Source organism: Haplochromis burtoni, unplaced genomic scaffold, assembly GCF_018398535.1.
Source record: "Haplochromis burtoni strain Fernald_Lab_line unplaced genomic scaffold, NCSU_Asbu1 Contig_59, whole genome shotgun sequence".
Taxonomy (NCBI): Eukaryota; Metazoa; Chordata; class Actinopteri; order Cichliformes; family Cichlidae; genus Haplochromis; species Haplochromis burtoni.
In genome coordinates this window covers 1,503,769-1,527,718 of record NW_024582420.1, presented here as the reverse complement: position 1 = coordinate 1,527,718, position 23,950 = coordinate 1,503,769, and the positions used below count along the sequence as shown (strand labels likewise).

Below are 23,950 nucleotides of genomic sequence, written 5' to 3'. Positions count from 1 at the left end.
ACGTGTAAACAATCAGACTGAGTATATTTCATTTAGTTTCAGCTTAGATAGAATATACTTTTTTTCCTTTAACATAGCTTTCCCCACTCTTTTCACTCTGAGGACCTACCATGCACATTTCTCTTGTGTTCGGCTGCATGAAAAGGCTCTCGAGCTCATTGCTGTCAACCGCTTTCTTCCTCGCCGCGCTGCCATTGACCTCCATCTCTCTTCTGGCAGCCCCGTTAAGCCCAGAGGCTCCCTGGGAAGACGAAGAAGAGTCCACAGCAGCGCCGTTCCCTGCCTGGGGGGTGGCCTGAACTGTCTTACACATCATTAATCTGGGGATTACACGAACATGCACACATTAAACGTTTGCCTGATTCTATACACACGATAGAAATAGACCCTTTAACAGCAACTATTGGCAAGTTATTTCACTGGCACCATTAACTGCCGCATGAATGTGCACGTCGTGCTAGTTCAGACCTGCCACGGTAGCTGAAGACGAGGAAAAGCACGCAGAAGATGATGCAGGTAATGCCGATGTGAATGCCGATTATGATGCCCGTGGTGGATGTTTTGCCCTGCTCATCTTTCACACAGTCGCACGGGCCGTCCAACACTGAGGAGATATTGCACACAACACGGTCACATCACAGCTGGGTGAGCTTGGACTGTTTATGTGGCATGAAGGTCAACTTGACTGATACAAAAGATGTTATGTGAGACTAATCTACTTTCATGCTCCGTATTGATGTGGGCAGTGTGTAGCGGTGTGAAAATATTTCCATATTTGGTGGGTCACTGCAGCGGTATAAGGGGTAGTGGCAACAAGTGAAAACATCTCTCCTGTGAGATCGATATACGGTCATATTTAGCTCAAATCCACCCTGTACTCCAACCACGTTTAGCCCTTATTTTGAGTGATGATTCTTGTGATTTATTGGGTTTTTCGAGCTGTCATCTCAGCTAAACCATGCCTCAAGTCCTGGACCAGTCTGATAAAGATTAAACTTGGAATCCAAGTAACAGAGAAACAACTTTGTGGAGGATGGCTTTGGTGATGTACACCCACAGCATGCTAGATGATGCAAGATTTGCTTGGCCTTCACTACACTTCCCCAGACTGCTCGTAGAATCTTGCAGCCCACACTGGGCAGACCTTTTGTGTTAAAGGTCCACTTCTTCCAAGATAAAGTGGAACGATAGAAATGCAGCAGCAATACTTGAAAAAAAACAACCCAGCGAATCATTTTTAGTGAGGATGAAGTGAGTCAGGTATGTCAGCTCATATGCGCCATACTGAGGATCAGAGGGCAGAAATCATTTGATGAGCCTGTGTAGGCCAAAGTCTACACTTTGCAGACAGATACGAGATTGGGAGAAAGAGAAAGAGGCGAGAGCCCCAGTAAAGATACTCTTTTTATAGCAAGATCAAAGGAAGGCGTGATATAACTGTATTTCTCTTTATCTTTGTAGTACATTAGTCTCTTGTATTCAAAAAGCACACCTCGAGAGATCCAAATTGCAGGATTGGCCAGGACTTTTCAATTTTCTACATTAATATTGGGCAAACACTTTTTCTAAATAAATATACTAGACAAACAGACCCTCTGTGATCTAGTTTTTCTCGCTGGCATCACTGAAAGATTAAATCCTGTAGTTCAAAATGCATTAACTCAAAATGCAGATCCAATAAAGAAAACATTTAAGTTTTTCAGAGACACTTCGCTTCTCTCAAATGACCTTTAACCATTTATTTCCACTCCGACAGTTCATTCTGGGATTCAGATCCTGAGTCCTGGTTTTGGATTTGTCTTATTTGCTGACCCATCTTGGAATGACACGCCATTCATTACTTTTTTCTTACATTTCCAGGCAAACATTTATTTTTCTTGAAATATTTTTCATCCTACCTAAATACCGTCAGAAAGACTTATCACATCAGGCTCACAAAATCAATCAATATAAAAAGGATTAAACCCGTGGACACGTAGTCTATGATATATAGAGATGATGCATATGGGAAGCCTCTCCACCTCTGGAAATAGACATTGGTGAGATAATCAGATGACCTGTGGGACAGCGCCATCTCACTAATCCATACATCATCATGTGCATGATGATAATATTTGATTTATTTTTTAATTCACATCATAGTATTTGATTCAAACTTCAGTTTTGTTTTTCCAATGAAACAATAAATGCATTTCTATTATTCTCAGTTTATTATTTTCCTTTTTGTTAGGTGTATTGTTATAATCTTTTTTCTCCACTGTCTGTCTTCCTGAGATTTTTTTGTCCTTGGACAACGTGATATGGAAATGTGGGCAGACTGTACATTTCCACATATCCACATTTCAAGATGACTGTATTTTAAATGATGGAAAAAATGATAAAGAAAAATTCACCTGATTTGGCCACTGCCTCCCGAAGTGAAACAAATCGTATGGTGGCATTCCCGTCTCCATGCTGGTTGTGAGCAATCAACTTTATCTCATAGACCAGTGAGGAGTCTGAACAAAAGGAAACAAAGAAAGCAATCAAAACTAAGCACCACGAGCTGTTAGTGACACATATTTTTAGCTCTTGGCAAAAACAACTATGTAAACCCACTAAAGTGCATTAACAAACCATTCTGCATCACAGGCCCGCTCATCAGCGCTTACGACGCGTGACGCTAATTACCAATAAAAGCAATGATACAGTCAGCTGTCATGTCTCACCCAGATGAGTGATGTTGTACTGGGTGACGTTGCGAGGGAAGGCGATGGGCCCAGTGAACAGTGGTGTGTGCGCTCTCCTGTAATACAGTCTGAAGCCCTGAGGCTGGCCCATCTTGGAGGAAGACTCCCATGTTGCTTGTACAACACTACCGTTCACCACCTTTGTGTAGAGGGAAGGAGGAGCTGGCACTGCAACACAAAACAAAATGTAAGCCAAAGTAGTTAAACAACTATCAGAAATTTAATCAGGTGTGGGAAAAATAAAATGTGAGCAATAATATTTTTACTTTTTTCCTCAGGATGAAATATAAAGCAGTGAGAGCAGCCCAATTTTTCTTATGTTTTATGGATGTTCTGCAATAATTAAGGTGAAATCGTGTGTTTTACCTGTGCTACAAATCTTGTGGGAGTCTTGATATTTCTAATTTTTTTTTTTTTTCCGCCAACTCACCCTCTCCGTGAGTGCTCTCTGTGACACTGTCCGAAGGTTTGCTGGCCCCATGGGATGTGTAGGCCTTCACATAGAAGGTATAATTGGTGGACGGCTCCAGGTCCCGGATGATCTGCTGCAGCGTGACCTTACTGACAGCCTCCTCGTATTCCATCTCCGCCGGGTCTGAAGGAAGAAGGGTGGAGGGAGAAGAGGGGGAATAAAAGAAAGTAGGAGCCAAATTTTGAAACGATTTGTAAGAAAAATAGGAAAGACATAATTGGGAAAAGGAAGAAAAATGGAAAATAATATGTTTCTATTAGCACTTGTGCTTACTGCCCACTTCAGTGGGTTTTATCAAAGCATTTACAGTATTTAATAGCTAATTTAGTATCACTCTGGGCCTCAGGGTGAATTGCAGGGGCGGCATAAGAAGATGGAGGGAGGAATCAGGAGAGTTGTTCAGGATGGGTTAAAGCATTTTATTGCTTTTAATTCAGCAATTCATCCAACCATAACCACTATCTACATGTAGCCCTCAATCCATTGGGCCACGCCACGCTGGAGAGGAAATTACAGGAAATGCTATTAGTCGTCTCCCAGGTCCCTTAATGATCAGTTAATAGATCAACTGAGGGGAACATCAGCAGGTGCTACAATGGTCTCCCCATAAAAACAAGTAAAAAACATACACAGTTAATTGTACCATACCCACAAGGTAAAGAAAATAAATAAATGACACATGCATTTATCAAGTAGGCATGTAGGGACTTTTCTAGACACCACCTGACAGCGGAGAACCAATGTAAACATCCAAAACAGTTGGGGATCAGGGATCAGTCAGTCTGTAACCCCCTAACACAGAGTGTTAAGTTGATTCTGTTTTTGCAAACAGTTTGATTCAAGGTGTGTGTTGGTTACATCTTGTGAGAAAGTACGGAGCCCCGCAGGGGACTATGGGAGAAAAAAAAAATTAGGGAGAAAAAAGAAAAATTAAGACGGACTTTTGCGAGATCTTTTGCGAGATCCCGAGTTAGTTTTGCGAGATCCCGAGTTAGTTTTGCGAGATCCCGAGTTAGTTTTGCGAGATCCCGAGTTAGTTTTGCGAGATCTCGCAAAAGTCCGTCTTAATTTTTTTTTTTCTCCCTAATTTTTTTTTCTCCCATGTCCCCTGCGGGGCTCCGTAAGAAAGGAAAACTGAAAATCACCACAAAAACAAATTATCCTTAAATATTATGAAGCTGACATGTGAAAACAGCTTCTTGTTGTTTTTTGATTTCTTTCCTTTCTGTAGATCTTGGATCCACCTCTTTGTTTATCTTTAAACAAAAGTATGTGTCAAGGTAATTCAGTGTAAAATACTAAAACATGAATTTTCCATAGGCACCATATCACCTTGGTCGTTGTTTCTTGTTTCTCATTTAATATTGACGCGATAACTCTTCCAAAGTCTGACACACCAAACTACACATGAGATTTGACATCCCTCATACTCTACTACTAGAAACCTGCGCTTACCACTAATGAAGGGTTTTACCTTACCAATAATTTGTATGACTGTTACAACGATGGCTGCTAGTTTGAAGTGGCGCGATAAATAAATGAAATAAACTGAAGTAAAGCATTAGCCTGAAGTGACGTGTGTGTGTGCTTACAAATCGCTTTTGTGCCTCAGGACCATCTTTGCCTGTGTCAGTGCCGTTCCTCATCATTTCATTACTGTAGCAGCTTATTTACATAATTGAATTATAATGAAAGTGTGGCAGCGTTCTCTTGTTTGCTGCCATTTGTAGTTATGCGAATGAATTTAGCCGCATCCATTCCTAATTCTTCAGTGAAAATGTCATGGGGCTCCTCAAACACTTATTTACTTTCAGAGCTGATTTATTCCACGTTAAGAGGCCTGTGTTTTTTCTGCCTCCTCTCATCTCACCTGGCATGCCTTTTGACACTGACATCATGTCACACTTGTTTTAAATAAAGCTTTGCTTTAAACTGTATCTGGATCTTCAAGAAGCCCCACCTGAGGTCCGGCGGATGTGGAGCACATAACCGATGATGTCCTGAGTGTTTTTATCAGGTTCCCTCCAGGACACCTGTATGGTGGAGGGGGAGAGGGCCTCTGCTTCCACGTGGGTGGGAACGCCAGGCAGTCCATCAGCCCAGAGCACCGTGAGGCGGGCACTGGCCTGCGTAGAGCCCGCGCTGTTCTCAGCGATGCACTGGTAGATAGCCTCGTCATTCTGACTGATGCCATATATTGTCAGTGTGCTGTGGAAGCAGCAGAGGAGAGAAGCAGGAAGCAGAGAGTGTGGGAAAGAAGAAAGGAAACAAGGAAGTTTAGTTTCTCTGGTGCAAATGTGGAACATAAGATTCTTACTATTGCTTTACTAGCAGTGCAATAGCTGCACCTCGTGTTTGAGCAGGTGAATTCTCTGCCTTAAATTCTAACTATGAGGAATTTAGGTGACTTCTTTAGCCTTTAAACCTATCACGTTGATTCAGTGCCAGTGATAGCAGTAATGCTTCTTACAAACTGTAAGAAAGAAACTGTTCTGTATTATGTGACTCACATATTTGAAGTTTAGATGAAATGCTACAAAAACTGTTAAAATCTGGGGAAAGTAACTGCCCATGTTGGCTTAAAAAAACAAAAAAAACAGGAGTTGCAAACATTTTTAAGTTTAGATTTTGAAATTTTCTGCTCACAGCGTCAACAACATATCCTCTTTAATTATAGCATCAGGGGCAGACCCATGGGGTGGCCATGGCAACCAGATTATAAAGTCTGACCTCCACACAAGACCAGTGGTAATGACTGGTTTTCTCCTTGGAACTTTCTGTTTACAGAACTGTTTCTCTACAGCTACTTTTCCTTCATGTACTCATTTAAACAGTGAACTTTTTAAAATTGTAAATATCTTATGAGCTTTACAGTATCAGCAACGGTTCACAATTAAAAAGGAAAAAAATGTAAATCGTGTATATTAAATAAGAGCGAGTGTTAACAAAGAAAACCCCAAAATACAAAAACTGTTTTTCCTGTAGCGTTTTACCTCATCTCTATGCAAGAAATGAGCTCAACCTCCCCACCATTATAAAAATTGTCTTGCTCCAACACTGTGTAGTATTCTCTGTACCGCTGTCCAAACATTACTACTTATTTTCACAATTTTAATTTTCAAAACCAACTTTTGACAGTTTACACACATAAATTGCAAGAATAACGTTGGAACATTTTTTTTTAAGTTGTCATTACACAAGTGTAGCACACCGTAATGTCTTTGTCCAAGAGAGCTGGTAGATTAAAGAGTGCTTAAGCTGCTAGCTGAAAACATCAGCCATCTATACAGTAACATGCATGGGCAATGTCTAGACAAGTCCTTCTAGGCTCCAGCGCACATCGAGACTGAAGTCTTTATATGTCATAAACTAAAAAGTAGTGTTTTTAAATAAAGTCTCAAGAGGTATTCATGCTTGAATAAATCCATTTAATGTAGTATATCTTTCTCCTGGTAAGGACCACACAGAACAAAAGATGACTGTGACATAAAGTCAAGAGCACGAGTTACTGTGTTCAGCTGGGTGAGAGAAAAAGTGATTTGTGGCACAGACAGCAGGCAGCAGCAGTAAGAACAGAAGGTCCTCAATCATGCGGAGCACATACTAGATTCATCATGAACTGAATCTCCCATGGCAGTAGATAAATTTATATCAGTGCTTCAAAAAAATCAAATTTGCCCACATCGGTATAAACTGTGACATTTCCATACACACATGTGAACTCTACCTATGGACACACACAAACACGCACACACTTTTCTATCAAACCTCTGACACGCTGCTCTTTGTCCTCATTTTTCTCTACTTCTATCGCTTCCCTCCTACCTGGGTTGTCCTCAGTTATAGAATAAATATAGGGGAGCACTGTGTGTGTGCATGTGTTTACCTTATGTATGTACATGTGTAGGTTGTGTAGGTGTTTTTAGACAAGAATACATAATCCACTTTTCACATTCTGCCTGTCTTCAAGCAAAAGAAATAAATAGTAAAACATTTAACATACTACGGAAATGAGGCACTGCAGTGTAAAGCATTTCTTCATGTCATTGTTATGTCAAGGCCATTTCTGCTGTATTTAAAGTATAATATATGCCGAACAAAACATGAATATGAAATGGACTGAGCTATACCTTGAAGATGGTGTACCCCTTGGTCATATTATTTCTCGAGTTCAGAAGCATTTGCCAGATAAAGGGAAGTAAACTGTCGGGTTTGTGGCTCTCACGCTGTGTTTTAACTTTAAGCGAGGAAACTGAATGCAAACTGCAATATCCTGCTACTCCAGTTTGTATGAGTTGGTACAGCAGAATGTGACTTTTCTTTGATGAACAGGAAGCATTATATTAAATAAACTTTCCTCACAATGCTGCTATGAGGAAAAGAAATCAAAATATAGATGGGCTATTAGAAAGTAATGTGTCAATCTTGAACTATCCCTCTTCTCTTTATATTTTGCAGGAAAAATGGGAAATAGATGTAGTGATTTAACAGTTCTAACAACTCTATATATTTTTATGTGATCACCTTTATTATTCAATGAACTCGCTTAGGCAAGCTTCCCTGTAACTTATTGGTTGGTCTTTAGGAATAACTCCTGACATTCAAAGTTTCAAATTTCATCACTCCATCAAACCTCATCCATTTGCTTCCGCTTATCCTTTTTTAGGGTCGCGGGGGGCGCTGGACCATATCCCAGTTGACATAGGGCGAGAGGCAGGGTAGACCCTGGACAGGTCGCCAGTCTGTGGCAGGGCTAACACACGGAGACAAACAACCATTCACTCCCACATTCACACGTATGGGCAATTTAGACTGATCAATTAATCTATCCCCACTAACTGCATGTCTTTTGCCTGTGGGAGGAAGCTGGAGTACCCGGCGAGAACCCTGGCAAACACAAGGAGAACATGGAAACTCCACACAGAAAGATGGTGGATGGATTCCTGATGGTGGAATTTAGGCCCTTCTTGCTGTGCGGCAACACTGCTAACCACCATGCCACGGTACTGCCATCACACCTATTGCCACTAATTTTCTGTCCAGTTCTTGTGTAATTTGGCAAAACTCAGCCTTTTATTCCTGTTTCCCTTCCTTAAGAATGGCTTCTTGACAGCCAGCACTAGGTGGATCAACTGAAGAGCCAGATGCATCTGTTAGGTCCTGTGTCAGGTCTTTGCTGCTTATTCAGATACCCTTCATCAGTTTTTAGGCCTGCCACTTCTTCTTTTGTTTTCCACTTGTCTGGTTTTATCAGATTTTTAAAGGACATGCTGCACACCATGTCTGACAAACTGTGTTACTGTTCACAATTTTCATAGAGTCGCATAGATGGGAACAAATTATGTGTTTTGTGACAGGCTCGTCCTGTGCTTTGTGCTTTAAGATAGAATTTGTTTCTTTGTTAATTTGGTTGTTATGTGTAGACACAACTCAGGTTCATCCTTTGAGTAAGGTGCCCTTTTTAGGGTGACTTATGGTTTAGGCGTCAGTGTTAAATGGCTTAACAAACAACAACAAATTCCTCTACAAATTGTATAAGGAATGGACTGAAAACGAGTGAAATAGCAGGTATTGTCCAAAGATCCCGGTAACATTACAGGGAGTGCAGAATTATTAGGCAAATGAGTATTTTGTCCACATCATCCTCTTCATGCATGTTGTCTTACTCCAAGCTGTATAGGCTCGAAAGCCTACTACCAATTAAGCATATTAGGTGATGTGCATCTCTGTAATGAGAAGGGGTGTGGTCTAATGACATCAACACCCTATATCAGGTGTGCATAATTATTAGGCAACGTCCTTTCCTTTGGCAAAATGGGTCAAAAGAAGGACTTGACAGGCTCAGAAAAGTCAAAAATAGTGAGATATCTTGCAGAGGGATGCAGCAGTCTCAAAATTGCAAAGCTTCTGAAGCGTGATCATCGAACAATCAAGCGTTTCATTCAAAATAGTCAACAGGGTCGCAAGAAGCGTGTGGAAAAACCAAGGCGCAAAATAACTGCCCATGAACTGAGAAAAGTCAAGCGTGCAGCTGCCAAGATGCCACTTGCCACCAGTTTGGCCATATTTCAGAGCTGCAACATCACTGGAGTGCCCAAAAGCACAAGGTGTGCAATACTCAGAGACATGGCCAAGGTAAGAAAGGCTGAAAGACGACCACCACTGAACAAGACACACAAGCTGAAACGTCAAGACTGGGCCAAGAAATATCTCAAGACTGGTTTTTCTAAGGTTTTATGGACTGATGAAATGAGAGTGAGTCTTGATGGGCCAGATGGATGGGCCCGTGGCTGGATTGGTAAAGGGCAGAGAGCTCCAGTCCGACTCAGACGCCAGCAAGGTGGAGGTGGAGTACTGGTTTGGGCTGGTATCATCAAAGATGAGCTTGTGGGGCCTTTTCGGGTTGAGGATGGAGTCAAGCTCAACTCCCAGTCCTACTGCCAGTTTCTGGAAGACACCTTCTTCAAGCAGTGGTACAGGAAGAAGTCTGCATCCTTCAAGAAAAACATGATTTTCATGCAGGACAATGCTCCATCACACGCGTCCAAGTACTCCACAGCGTGGCTGGCAAGAAAGGGTATAAAAGAAGAAAAACTAATGACATGGCCCCTTGTTCACCTGATCTGAACCCCATTGAGAACCTGTGGTCCATCATCAAATGTGAGATTTACAAGGAGGGAAAACAGTACACCTCTCTGAACAGTGTCTGGGAGGCTGTGGTTGCTGCTGCACGCAATGTTGATGGTGAACAGATCAAAACACTGACAGAATCCATGGATGGCAGGCTTTTGAGTGTCCTTGCAAAGAAAGGTGGCTATATTGGTCGCTGATTTGTTTTTGTTTTGTTTTTGAATGTCAGAAATGTATATTTGTGAATGTGGAGATGTTATATTGGTTTCACTGGTAAAAATAAATAATTGAAATGGGTATATATTTGTTTTTTGTTAAGTTGCCTAATAATTATGCACAGTAATAGTCACCTGCACACACAGATATCCCCCTAAAATAGCTAAAACTAAAAACAAACTAAAAACTACTTCCAAAAACATTCAGCTTTGATATTAATGAGTTTTTTGGGTTCATTGAGAACATGGTTGTTGTTCAATAATAAAATTATTCCTCAAAAATACAACTTGCCTAATAATTCTGCACTCCCTATATTGCTACCAGTACCCTGCAGGTATCCTCCTAGTTATGTGAAAGGGAACATGAGCAAAGTGGTATTTCAGTTCTCAGCAGCACTGACATCACGCCAGCCTCAGTGCGTTTCATGCAGATGGATTTTTAAGGTCAGGCGAGCCTCTTCTGGGTCAGCAGGTAGGACAAAGAACTGAATTATTCCATTTCCTTTTCAAAATTGAAGTGTTGTTACTGGAGATTTCTAATCTGGGTCAGAGAAAGCTGCGAGATGGAAGAGTCATTATTCGCTCCAGGCTGCCAGGTGGACTCAATCTGTATAATTATCAGGTCAAAGAGGTGTTCTGCATTGCAGCCTCTCTGAGCCAATCTCACCTCTGACCCCTGAGGTGGCAGCAGTCACCAGCCCTCAGCTCGCTACTCAACCATCACGTTTCTGACAGCCTTTCATATCAGCGATGGATGGAGTGTTTGCAGACAAGCAGCCTGACCAGATGCAGCAAAGAGGCCCCCAGGGATGCCCTACTCAATGCCACCGTGGCCGGATGCGCCCCATGAGTGTGAGAACGGAAGGCAGCGAAATTTCACAAGAAGTCGCTTGTTTGAGGAGGTACAGTAGCGTCCAGCTGCATGTATGCTAATTCACACACACCCACGCACTCACACATACATTTCATAAACACATGGATGGACGCTGTTAGCTGGTCACTTGTGAAATTCCACAACTGCTGTCAAAACCTGCTTTATAACTTCCAGGAGGAAAGCTCTAGATGTTTTAGACATTTTAGAGCAGGGATGTTAGTTAATGGGTCACAGTCAGTCGACTTTGATCCTATATGTGTTGTACTCCCCCACCCCCCCAAAAAAAGGTGAAACGTCTTCAAGAAACTTGATGATTTATATGATTATGAAAAAGCCGCAAAATTTCTGCTTTTTGTTACTTGATGCAGAAAATGGTCAAATTTAACTATTTGTCTGTATTTTACTTCTTTAAAAACAAACCAAATAATTGCAGGAATTTGAATCACTTTCACTTCACTTCACTTTCCAGATGTTCCAGCTATTAATAAGAACCAACTACTAGTAACTTATATGTAATTTTCATTTCACATTTTGTACTGTTTGACGCTTCTGATTTAGAGTTTCATTATCTACAAACAAGTTCTTGTTTGATCTTGTAATCATATTCATGAAGATTTGCTTTTTTATCTCTGTTAATTATCACTGCACAGTGATGACTGCATTAATTTAGGTGTAATGATTTCAGTGCTGATGCACGTAATGTCTTGCATTTAATTTTGGCTTAATGTCTTTAGTTCAGCCTCAGTGTCATTTGACAGTTTAGTGACACGATGTTTCGTTTCTGAGGTCTTTTTTTCTCTCTGTTGCTTCAGCTGGAAATCTGAATCACATTGCTTTTTGTATCAGATCACTGCTGAGGAATGATGTGACAGATGGCAGATGTTTAGATAACTACGTCACAAGTATTTGTAAAGACCAAGAGGAACAAAACATTCCAGGAAACTGTATTAGTTATTGAAGAAATTCTCTGCAAGGTTTGATGCTGCTTATATGAACTCATATATGGACAACTCTCCTATCTCTACACATTAAAAGAAACTTTTTCCCATTTTCATGCACACAAGTTGATGAAAGGTTTTACAAGTGGCATGCCCTCTTTATTAATGATGTCAAGGTTTTCAGCACCGACTGATTTTCTAACAGCAAATGTGGTTCAGTAGCACAGAAAACTGAATGCAGCAAAAGGAAACTTTTAATTAACGGAAAAGTTTGTGTGGTCGTTTTTTAAGCAGCTGTGATCGGACTTTGGAGGTGTGCAGCCTCACGCCTGTAACTCTTCATCTAATAGCTCACTGTGGCTGCTCCGTCTTCTTGATCCATTACTCCCTGCAGTGTTACAAATTGATCCACTGTCGAGAAATACTAAAAATGACTTGTTTTATAGATGCACTGTTGATGAATGGCAGCGGTAAATGCTAAGCTTACTCAAATCAAAACCTTTGAAACCTTCACCATGTTCAAATACTTTCTGACTCAGTTTCTTTTCAAATAGATCGGTCTGTATTTATAAGCAACACCTCACCAACGATCCAAACATATGTGAAGGGGAAAAGCGAGTGACAGAGTTGAAAACACACGGGAGGTGTATGGCCTAAATTTGGACTGCTTGCTTGTCTCATTGGAGCTCCTGAACTGAGCTGTCCCGTCCTGACAGGTTGACACCATCATTTACTCATCAGTTCAAGGTCACTTCACAGATTGACAGATAAGGCTGTGGACCGGGGGGGATAGCTGACAGTGGGGCTTTGGGTCTGTTGTTCAGCTGCTAAGGCTGTGTTTACTCTCCGTTGTCTCCGAGCAGCACCCCATCAAAAGCCAGCTTTGCCATTCTGGATTCAGTGAGAGTGAAAGGAAGAAGAAGAAGAAAAAAGTCTGGGGACAAAGAGAGAACAGGAGGAAGAGGCGGGGAAAGGGGGGAGGGGAGGAGTGATGAGCTGTCTGTGGCCTGAGAGGAGGGAAGGGCCCAGGGATATGACTGATTACAGGCGAGGTCAGAGTTCAAGGCCAATGCTCAGGCCAGAGCTCGCTGTAAAGTGGGCAGGAAAGGGGGATGTGGGGCACAGAGAGGGGCCTGCAAACAAGAAAGGCAGGTCTTGGTGAAAGAAAGTTAAAAAAAAAAAGAAAAGAAAAGAAAAGAAAAAAAAAACCTTTGAAAGGATTCTGCTACAAAATGACCAGGTTTGTGTGGTGCCCTGTTCCTTCAGATGTTGGCTATTAATTTGAAAATACACCACGCCTCTCACACACAATTGAAAATGTTCTTTTAGTTACTACATAACTTTCTAAACAGATGAAAAAGGATTGTTAGTCGATCTGAATGATTAAAATTTAATGATTTTTGTCATTCTTCTCTTTTTTTTACCACAAGGGAGAATTTAATTTTCATCCACTGCAGTAAAACTAAACAGGCTGACTTTCAACCTCTCAATTATTAAACTGTCGGAGATCACAGCTTGTGTTTGTCGAGGGATCACACACGGCAGCTTTGGTGATGTAAGAACAATGTATAATGATCCAACTCTGAGAGGGTTTAAATAACCAAGATAGCATATTTCACAGGAGGCTGGCCAGCAAACACTAATAATGAAGGGGCTTCATAATAATGCTGGCAGTGTGTATCCGTGGTGTCACATTTGTTGGGTTGTGTCAGGAAGAACACACGCCTCGCGTGTTTACAGAAGCAGCCAATCAGCTTATTTCTGACATCACCGCATATTGCCGACACAGCCTCGTCGGTTTCCTGCATTTGGCGAGAAAAGCGTTCGTGCGGCTGAGGAGTAAAGGGCATCACACTTGTGAATTGTCATGTTGGATTATGTGTGAGTGCAAAATGAATGATGGCATGCACCGTGGGGCTATTTTGCACATACAGACTTGCTTTTTGATTAATGTGTGTGCGTGTGTATGAATGAAATGCACAATCGATTCCCCTTCCTTCCCTCTTTGCTCTTGAAGGTCAGCATCATGAGAGTTGGCAGTGTGTGTATATACTGTTACACCGACCACACACATTAATTAAAATCTCTCTCCTAGGTATGTTGCATTGTGTACTCAAGCCTACACTATCTGATAGCCTCTGAATATATCTATATATATGTACATATCTGTGAAAACAGAATAATTGTGCTACCCGGAGCTGTTGAATGAATTTGCATATCATTATATATCATTTGTTTTAGCTTGGATCAGCAGGTAAATTCTGCCTGATCCCATATATATATTTTTAGGACCTCCAGAAAACGCACTACATCATAAGTGTCAAACTCTGGCCCGCAGGCCAAATTTGGCCCGCAGCCTAACTACATTTGGCCCGCGAAGCCATACCAAATTACTATTAGAGCTGGCCTGCTGGTATTATACAGCTAATATATATATTGTTTAGTATTAAGCTTTGCTTGTTCCATATTCAGTTTTTCAGCAAAACTTATTTGAGTCCATAAGAAAAGATTCATTCTTATATCTGGAGGAAGATTTTTTTTTCAATAAATATTAACGTTAGCCCGCGACTTTGTTCCAGTTTTGAAATTTGGCCCACTGTGTATTTGAGTTTGACACCCCTGCACTACATGGTCTTTCAGGCTCTCGGTAAAACTCACCCCACTGTGAATTGCCAGCTGAGTGAATTTAATATACAGCTAAAATCTGCAAGATGTTTATACCTCAGTGGGAAAGTCACATGTATTTTTACCCTTTTCCCCTCAAATGTATACACATGAGATATAATGAGTGCAGTAGATGAGTAATCTTATGTAATTATGACTAAAAAATGTTCTTTTAAATATCCAGAGATTGACTAATGAATCTAAAAGTGTTCAGAATTTTTCTCCACATCATCAAATCTTGGCAATTAATGCATGATTAATCTTAAATGTAGACATAACCTTCAATTCAGTTCTGTCCATGTTTATTTATATAGCACCAATTCACAACAACAGTCGCCTCAAGGTGCTTTAAGGTAAAGCTTCACCTTTACCGTATAGCACCTTGAGGCGACTGTTGTCGCTAGTATTTGGGGAGAAAACCCTGACAATCAGACGAGCCCCAATGACCAAGGACTATGTGATGGTGGGAAAGAAAAACTCCCTTTTAACAGGATGAAGGATTTTATGACCTGAATGTGTTTTACTAGGTAGGAGTTAAACCAAGTGATCAAGACCATAAACTCACCAGGAAAGACTTCACAGAGGATGTAAATCAAGGGAGAAGTCAAACATGTGTCTCACAATTTTCTTTACCATCTTATTTAAGTTGCCCCCTGCTGGCCACTATAAAGAATGCAGACTTGAGGCACTGGCTTCACTCTGCAGACGACTACACCCATCTTTTCAATACAGGCTATGTCATTTACAGAGGTTTTTTGTTTAATTATAAAAGGTTGACTAATTCATAATTTTTTCAGCATAAAGGACTTTCCCCTCCTACACTCACCAAATTATTTTAGCAAAATATAACTACCGAACAAATATACAGCATCTGTGAGGGGAAAATTATACAAGGAACATATAATATAGGTTCTGGATTTACTACTGTTTGAGCCTTGCAGCATATGTTTATATATGTTATCTGTCAGTCAAAGAGAAAATTTTCAGTTTCTAAGCACAAATTTCAACATGATTCAGTTGTTTTATAAATGTGAGAATTTCTTGATTTTCATTAAACAAACTCCCTGAACAGAAAGAGTTTAACATTACACTGCAGACAGACAGACAGTGCAGAGTCTTAAGATGCACAACAAGCTGCTCGGTTCTCTAAATAGCTGATTGCAATTCCTGTTTAACCAGCTGAGTTTGTGATGTAATTAGCTAATGGGAGATCTCAAGCTGAGGCCTGCCTCCTTAACCAATCAGATAGTTTGCATAAGATTCATGTAACAGCAGGTCATGCAGTAATGGTGTAGAGTAGAAATACTGTAATGCTCTGGCTACCCTTTTTCTTTTTCTCGTCTCATCTATTCTTCCTGCCAACTCATCACTTCTCTATTGAACACAAAGTGAGATTCATTTTTCTCACTTTTTCACCACATCTAAGTCTGGCCTCCCATTTATATCTTCCCACTCTTCTTTCCTTCTTTGTTAGCCCCTCAGTCCATCTCGCTGACAAATAGAGACTGGTGGAAGGCAAGTAGGAGTACAGCAGTGTGTGTGAGCGATGAAGGTGTCTGCTCGCATCACTCACTGCGATGTAGTGTGAGTATTGATTCTTTTTGTTGCATACTGACTTCATATTTCGTATAATATGAATAATAACAGCATATAAGGATAATTGGAGTATATATATATATATATATATACATATATATATATATATATATATAGTTTCTGCTGTAAAATGTAGCCTTTACAGCACACACATAAAGACGCAAAAATAAATTGAGGCTCACGCCTTGGCAGGAGCGTATTCCAGCAGCTGCTGCGTTATAGAAGCAACACAAATGTGGTGAAAATGAGCATTTGATGATGCCAATGATCAGATCAAGGCAATAGCAATTAATACTGACAACCATATTAGTCCTGTTAGCTGGGTGCAGCTTTGTAAGTGACGGCTGGAAAGAAAGAAAGAAATCTGATCTGTGATAAATGCAGTTATCACGTTATGTAACAGCCCAGATGATGATGACTTAATGAAATCGCTGTAACATGTGACAGATTCGTTACAGATCATTTTTAAGAAGAGTTTTTGGGTTGTCATTTTTGTTTTTCATGTAAATAGAATATCATAAGCATATGCGGGGGTTTTTAAGCTATAAATAAGTTAATATGAGTTAATAAGATCCTCTGTAGGTTGTTGTACATGGTTCAAGTGGCAATTTCTATGGGAGGAAATGCACTTGACATTTTTGTTGGACTGCCTAAAGTTTTAGGTGAGGAAACAAACAGCTGTTTAAACAAATTTATGGTATCAAAAGGGACCATTTTGTAGAAAACCTCTGACAGAATGAGCAAAAACTGAGCAAACTGTCTTACTACAGAGCTCTGTGCCTCTGTGAGCATTTATGTATATATGAATAAATTTGAATATGATTAAAGTTAATTTTTTTGTTTTTTTGTTTACCTGTTGTTGTTTCTGAGTTTGACGTGCCCCCCGGGCTCCAGAATCTGCCCGTTCTTCAGCCAGGTGAGCTGCGGCTCAGGCTCACCCCGCGCTTGACAGGTGAAGATAGCGGTGGTGCCGACGGGGCGGGCGATGGACTGTGGAGGCTGAACGAATTCTGCTGGAGCTGTAAGAGAAGGCAGACTGAGAATCAGATCGAGTAACCTCAATCCGTCAAGCAAAAGATGTTGCTGGATAGATCGGTGCCAGAAAAATAGAAATACAATTTTGGCAGAATTAAGAGGTGCAGAAAAAGAAAAAGCCAAAGGGTGAGAATGAGGAAGGGAAAATATGAAAGCCTAGTGTATGCATGAATGGTATAAATACTGCTGTAGAGATATAATTCAGGGTCAGTTGGCAGGATTATGATAGACACCAGATCAATGCAGATGCAGGAAAAGGGGGAAGCAGGAAAGCGAGATAAAGCCATAAGACTAATTTAAGAGTAATTTGCCTTAAAACAGCAGTTCAGTTTTTATCATATCTGCTCTCATCACTTGATTCAGGCTTCCAGCCATTATTCATTATTCAAAATGGCAGGTGCTCTATTTTAATTTAAAGAGTAATTAAAATTATACCTGCTGGATTATAATTTTCTACGTTGGTGCTTTTGAATTATCTCCTCTGTGCTTATAATTGTCCCAACAGCTGTAAGTGATCTGACAGCCTAATTTATTTATGACAACATTAGCCGAGAAAATTTGATGGTATTATATATACGCGGGTTTATATAATGCCTTTACTGGAGGCGTATCATGATGCCTTTAGTAAAAATACCACACTGTTCCACCTTTTTTTTCTGTCCCTGTCATTTTCTTCATCATCATCAAGGGAGGATGAGCAACCTGAGAAAACCTGAAATAGCTTGAACACAAATACCGTGAGATCAAAGTGACTGAATCAGAGAGGTGACTCTTAAAGAGAAACTTTTGGACCTATAATTTGATGGGATTATAAGATTGCTTAAAAAAAAGTATTAAAAAAGGTAATGAGTAATGTGCAACAGATTACTGTTTATAAAAAAAGGCTGCACTTGTTTTAAATAGGTTAAGTAATTTTAGCTGGCTCTCTTAGGGACAGCACATTTATGACATATATGGAGTATTGAGGGCTACATATTAAAAGTCCAAACTAAGAGGAATGAATGAAGAAATACAGTATTGTGCAAAAGTCTTTAGTCACGTCTTAATATTTTGCTTCCAATGGAGCTAGACTTTCCTGTCTTTTTTTTAAAGCGGTCATGAGCCATAGTTCCTGTAAAATGGACCTAATATGCTCATTTTTATGCATATTTTTAATTCTTGGCATCTATTAGTGTACATTTACATGATATACTTTTTTGTATAATCCTTATTTATCCTATACTGGCCCTTGATGACCCTCAGTTCACCGTGTCTTCTGTTTGACTGCCTCTAGCAAACAGAAGGTTTTAAACAGGCGCTGCGCTGGCCAGAGCTGTACGCTTGAGATAAACATATTAACCACATCCTGCTTCTACTGACATCATACAGCCAAGAGTGGGAAAAAAATCCCTCGAAATAGGGTCTTACACATACGCTGGCCTTATTTGAAAGTTTGGCCATATATAACGTGGGCATCCACCACTCTATGTGCCTTTATTTGACAAAAAAATAAAAAAATATATATACTAGGAACAAGTCAAACAGGTCAACTTTAAAAGATCTGTCACACTTTCGGTTGTCAAGTTGAATCCCTGTTTATTTTGTTTTCCCCGCTCTTCTGCCCTCCTTCTTGTTCCAACACTAATAAATAAAATGTTGTCTGACACTTTCTCAATGTAAGCATTTTCATTCTTCCCAGTGGAAAAGCTAAGGGGCCGTTAGGCACTTGAATGAGGGGGGCTGACAGCGTGAGATGGTCCTTTCATTCATCTCAGTCCTTCCCAGCTTCATTGTCTGTTTTGTGCACACTTGCTGTGTGCTTTGAGGGCTGACTTGAAGGTGAAGGTCAGAGGGAGCTCAGGAAGGCATTGATTTGCACCTGTAAGGGTGTGGGGTAAGACCGTGAGCACCAGCTATCCATCTTACGCTTGTTTTTCGCTTCTTTGGCCGCTACAGTTTTACTCTTTCATTCTTTGTTTCTCTCTTCTCTCTTTTTGTACCCCAAAGGAGCCAACATAAATCCAGCTTGTTTACTGTGTAAGTGCTTTTTTAAACTGTGACTGTCTTCTTAGCTTTGTGCTTATTGAAGTTCCTAATCAGTGACAGCCACTGAAGCCCTCTTATAGTAGCTTATTATCTATAGAATAATGAGAATTACTAATTAAAGCACACTATTCCATCATAACGGAGCAGTTCTAACACATGTGTTTATGTGTAGTTAATAAGGCATTTGTTGTTTCCTTAAATCAATAACAGAAACCAAAAACAGACAGCAGCACATCATGAATGTCCACATCTTTTTATCCTTAGCAGGTGAGGGGCTCGTCGCAGACTTGACAAGCAGATGAAATGAAATATTGTTTGCGATCGATGCTGCTATAGGCTGGAGCAAAGTATGGTCCGTCTGATCAATATGTGAGTGAGGCAGACACTGGATGTTTCCTGCTTGGTGGCAATTAATGCACAGGGCAGCCCACACCTGCCATATCCTTTTGGTCAAAAGCACCTGTCTCTTAACACTAACATCAAACACCTTCATGATACTGGCTCCAGCTCTGTGGAGAATAGATGAAAAGAACAACAACATTTCAATCAAAATGTTAGAAAGCACACAGAGAATGAAACTTCAAAGGACTATATTTCTTCTGCATGCTGTGGCAGAGCAACAGATTATTGACCTTTAAGTTTTTGTCTAATATTAAAGTTCCCCACATTACATAAAGTATATTTTCTTTAAAAAGACTTATAGGATGTATTAAGAGTTGATTTGTCTTGTTTTCACATAACCTGTACATACAGTAGTGTGTAATCAGCTAGTACAAATAAACTAATGACTATAACTACAGGAACACCTACACGTAAGACTGGCAAATCAAAGATATGTTATTATAGGATATTTTGAATTTGGATGTAATCATTCCCAAAATGATGCATAAATATATAGCGTATCTTATAGTACCCAGTATATTGTATTGTATATTGAGAAGAAAAAAAGAGAGGTGCTATGGGTTTACCACTTTCACCAGATGATGGTGTTACTTCTTATTTATTGTAGAAAATCTGCATATTTATCTCCTGTGAGACTCACACAACTGTGTTATAAAACAAACAAATCTAAAATTGAATGCTAATGGCCTGTTATTTAAAAAAAAAAACTGATTATACGTGTCATTTGAGTGAAGAAAAGGCTTGCAGATACAATACTGCAGAGGCATTGTCTCTTGTTGCAGAGCCTGTGAAGAACCGCGGAAGAATTTTAAAAAGCTGCAGACATGAAGGCGCGGCTTTTGAGCTGAGGATACCAGTGCCAAAACAAAGACACAATAAATCAATTTCTAGGCGTTTTGAAAACCAACAAACAAAGAAGAAAGAATCCGTGTTGCTGGTTTTTTTTTTATCCTTCTAGTGTGGCATCTAAAATCTGCAAATCATATCTCCATATGTCATTCTCTAATTTAAATTTGATGGTTATATTTATAGAATTTCCCAGAAGTGCCCACAGTGTGCATCTCATTTTTGTAGCTCAGACTGTAGTATAACAATTTTTATAACGTGGCTTCACTAAACCTCACCAACCTGAATCGAATAAACAGGGCAAACTCGACTGGGCAAATCAAGCCAGGTTTGCAATGTCCTGTAAAAGTGGGCAGGACTAGCAAATTATAATGGCTGTGAAGGCTGACTTGCACACCTTAGACCAACAAGTACAAGCACTTTGTAGTCTAAGGTGCTTTCAGTGGTCAGCAAGACGAGAGAAGTACTATATAAATGCAAGTCCATTACATTACAAGACAATGAAATTGCTCTGAAACTGCTTGCAGCAAAGCAAGCAGAAAGGCTGAGAATCTGTATCTCTTAACGATGCTTGTCAGGAAAAATGAAAAGGGGTTTAAAGAGTTTCTAAAAAAAAAAAAAAACTAGAGCTCCTCTGAAAATATGCACGCATGGTCTATAGGATCTTCTAGGAATGGTGTCACAGACCTGATTAGTTAGTAGGCTATGCTTTGATACAACTTGATCTGTAATCTCCAACATAGCCTCTTAACCTCGCTAAACCCCAAATCCTGCTTCACGGTACCCGTCCCCTGACTCTCCAGAGTCCCATCTCTAATCATCAAGTATCTCTGTGCTCAGTGCCTCCAAATACAAAACAATCTTTGTTCATTCTATCTAAAAAAAAAAAACCTATTTGCCACAAAAGATCTAATCACATGTGCCTCCACAAATGCAATATACTGTACATGATAACTTCCTAGGGTTGATAAAAACTGCGCCTGGTCCCTAAAGTGTATTTCAGAGACCACAAAAGCCGATGTTGCAGGACTGTCTGCTTCTCGGTGTGATGCTGCAAATCTATTTTGCTCTGTGTTTTTGTTCTCCAATATTAAAGAAATGATGATTCAAATAAACCTCTGCAGTTATTTATTTTTTATCTCTTCCTAACAGAGTGTTGAGGATTTGAAACCTGAAACTATGACTGAAATTGCAAAAGCTGAGAGTCGGAACTCTTTGTGAAATGTTTGTAATGCCTACCATACAGACTCTAGCTCTGAGCAACAAGCAGACATTTTAGTGGTCTTGTATCTTGCTGGTGGCACAAAAAGGTGTAAAAGTATGCTTGGTATACCAGAAATAGCCGATAATTACTGCTTGGAAGGTAGCAAAATAAAAATCAGCCTGAAATGTTTTGGTATGCTTTGCTTTGCTTTGGGGGAAAATCATTCAAAACCTTCTCCCTGAAAAATCTGCACCAACCACTAGATCAGTATGAGGGTTTTAAACTAAAGACCACCTACATAAAACACGCTGGTGGCACAGGAGCAAAGCACTTGTTTATCAATGCAGCAAAACTGAGGTGCTTTCAGTCATGGTACAGTAATCATGTTGCCTGATCCACCCACATAGTGCTGAGCTGTACCTCGTCACGTTCCCCAGGATGTTTCGCAGGTGCTTTTAGTTTCACCCAACTGAAAAAAAAATGTCATTGCTTTTATCCAGAGCTCACCTTGGACCACCAGACGTCCTTGAGCAGTCCTGCGCACACGGGTCCCTGGTTTGTTAGCGGCACATACGTAGACCCCGGAGTGCTCCACACCAACATCTGAGATCATCAGGTTTCCTGTGCCGAGCACCTGGATTCCCTCCACCCCGATGGGACGGCCATCTAATCAGGGAGAGAGAAAAAGAAAACAGTTGAGAAGGATGAGTAAGAATCTATGGAAGTCAGCATAAAAAGAACCAGGTATATGGGCACAGTGGGTGTTTATGTTAGATGGGGGTCAACTGAACTATAGTAAAGATCAGAGTGGGTGTAAATCACTAGCAAGACATCTAATTAACATCATGCAAGTTTACGGCCACGAGCTGACAGAAGCAGCGCTATTTCTGTCCCCCCAAGGATGCAGCGCTCACAGCGTGCGTTCCTCAGGACTATAATGTGATAAAGCTGCCAGCACACCATACACCGAGAAAGGTCAGTGAGTTTGTGTTTGAGTCATGTACACGCTGCAATTTTTAAAACTTAATTGGGACTTTGTGATAGCTTCCAGTGAGAATCATCTGGCTTTTGGGTGCTTTACAGTAAATCAATGCTGCTTTTCTGCTTCTCCCTAACGGATGTTCAGCTAATTAAAACTTTTATGCTCCAGTTGAAACATTCACCTTTTTCAGGAATTTGTCTGAAAAATCCTCAGAGTACATTTTCTTTTAAGCTGGTTTGCTTCTTGGCACTGGAAATGTTTCAGCTGCCAGTCTGGGACCAGAAATTCTAACTGTAACTTCTAATCTTATATCTACTTACACAATCCATAGCAGCCTCCTCTCTGCTTTTGCTGTAATTACATGATAAGCTCACACACTTTCCTGTGCTCCCTTATCTGCAGTGTCAACTCCAACAATGGCTTCAGTCTGCCTATGATGTTAGCTATGGGGCCAAAGGGGCATTTTAATCCCATCTGTGAGTTCCATCTGCAGCCTGTAAGCCTGTACGTTCCAGATATGATACACTGAAAGGCCAGGAATGGAGGGAAGGGAGACAGGTACCACAGCGGACAAAGGAGCTCCAGTCAGAAATGCTAACTATGTGGTCAATAGTCAGTGAATACTTTTGGGTTCGTCCCTTATCTTCAAACCTAAAGCAAGTCACTTTTCAACAGAAAGGTTACTTTGGATAATGAGTTTGACTGAAATTCACTTGCACATTAGCAAAATAATGCCACTAAGCCTAAAAATGAATTTGCTAATCAGGATTATCAACAAATTATTTTTTTAAGGTTTTATTAGCAAAAGACTGTGAAAACATATTGTTAGTTTCATTTTTAAGGACTAAGATATATGATGTTGAATGCCCATCACAAACGTTTAAGTTTACTGTCGTGACCCACATGACCAAGAGTTTTGTGGAATACTGAAACTGCCATCAGAATAGCCTTCTATCACATACTGCTGGTTGCAAGACAAATGAGAGATGATGGTCTATGGGACTACAGATCTCAGAGTCCTCTGTGGTGGTAAAATTGTTGCTGACGATAACAGTATGATCACCACTTATCTAAGTGAAAAAAAAGACTAAAAAACTGTAAAAGCGTACTTTGAAAACATAATGGCATACTCCAAACCAATACACTGTGGCATATGTTGGCCTAATCAAATTATATGATGACAAAAATGATTACCAGACTCATGATTTTGTGTGTATATTGTGCATGATAATATATCCCATTACTGCACATACAAATGTGCTTGTATCAAAGATCAAATTTAGAGGATCATCATTTAGCCTGGAGAAATAGTTTGCTGCTTTATAAGAAAGCCCTCCG

The 23,950-nt window shown here is 40.2% G+C and overlaps 1 protein-coding gene across 1 annotated transcript in view; it reads right to left on the bottom strand.

The window, feature by feature from the left end:
- Positions 1 to 23,950, bottom strand: part of igdcc3 (immunoglobulin superfamily, DCC subclass, member 3) — a 67,515-nt gene that overhangs the window by 7,937 nt on the left and 35,628 nt on the right. Inside the window, exons 6-13 of the mRNA XM_005931399.2 lie at positions 22,138 to 22,296; positions 16,972 to 17,137; positions 5,162 to 5,409; positions 3,160 to 3,324; positions 2,709 to 2,897; positions 2,394 to 2,498; positions 469 to 604; positions 110 to 320 (exon numbers count right to left, since the gene is read on the bottom strand). Coding sequence (XP_005931461.1) covers positions 110 to 320; positions 469 to 604; positions 2,394 to 2,498; positions 2,709 to 2,897; positions 3,160 to 3,324; positions 5,162 to 5,409; positions 16,972 to 17,137; positions 22,138 to 22,296 — 1,379 coding nt within the window. The remainder of the gene's footprint in view (positions 1 to 109; positions 321 to 468; positions 605 to 2,393; positions 2,499 to 2,708; positions 2,898 to 3,159; positions 3,325 to 5,161; positions 5,410 to 16,971; positions 17,138 to 22,137; positions 22,297 to 23,950) is intronic.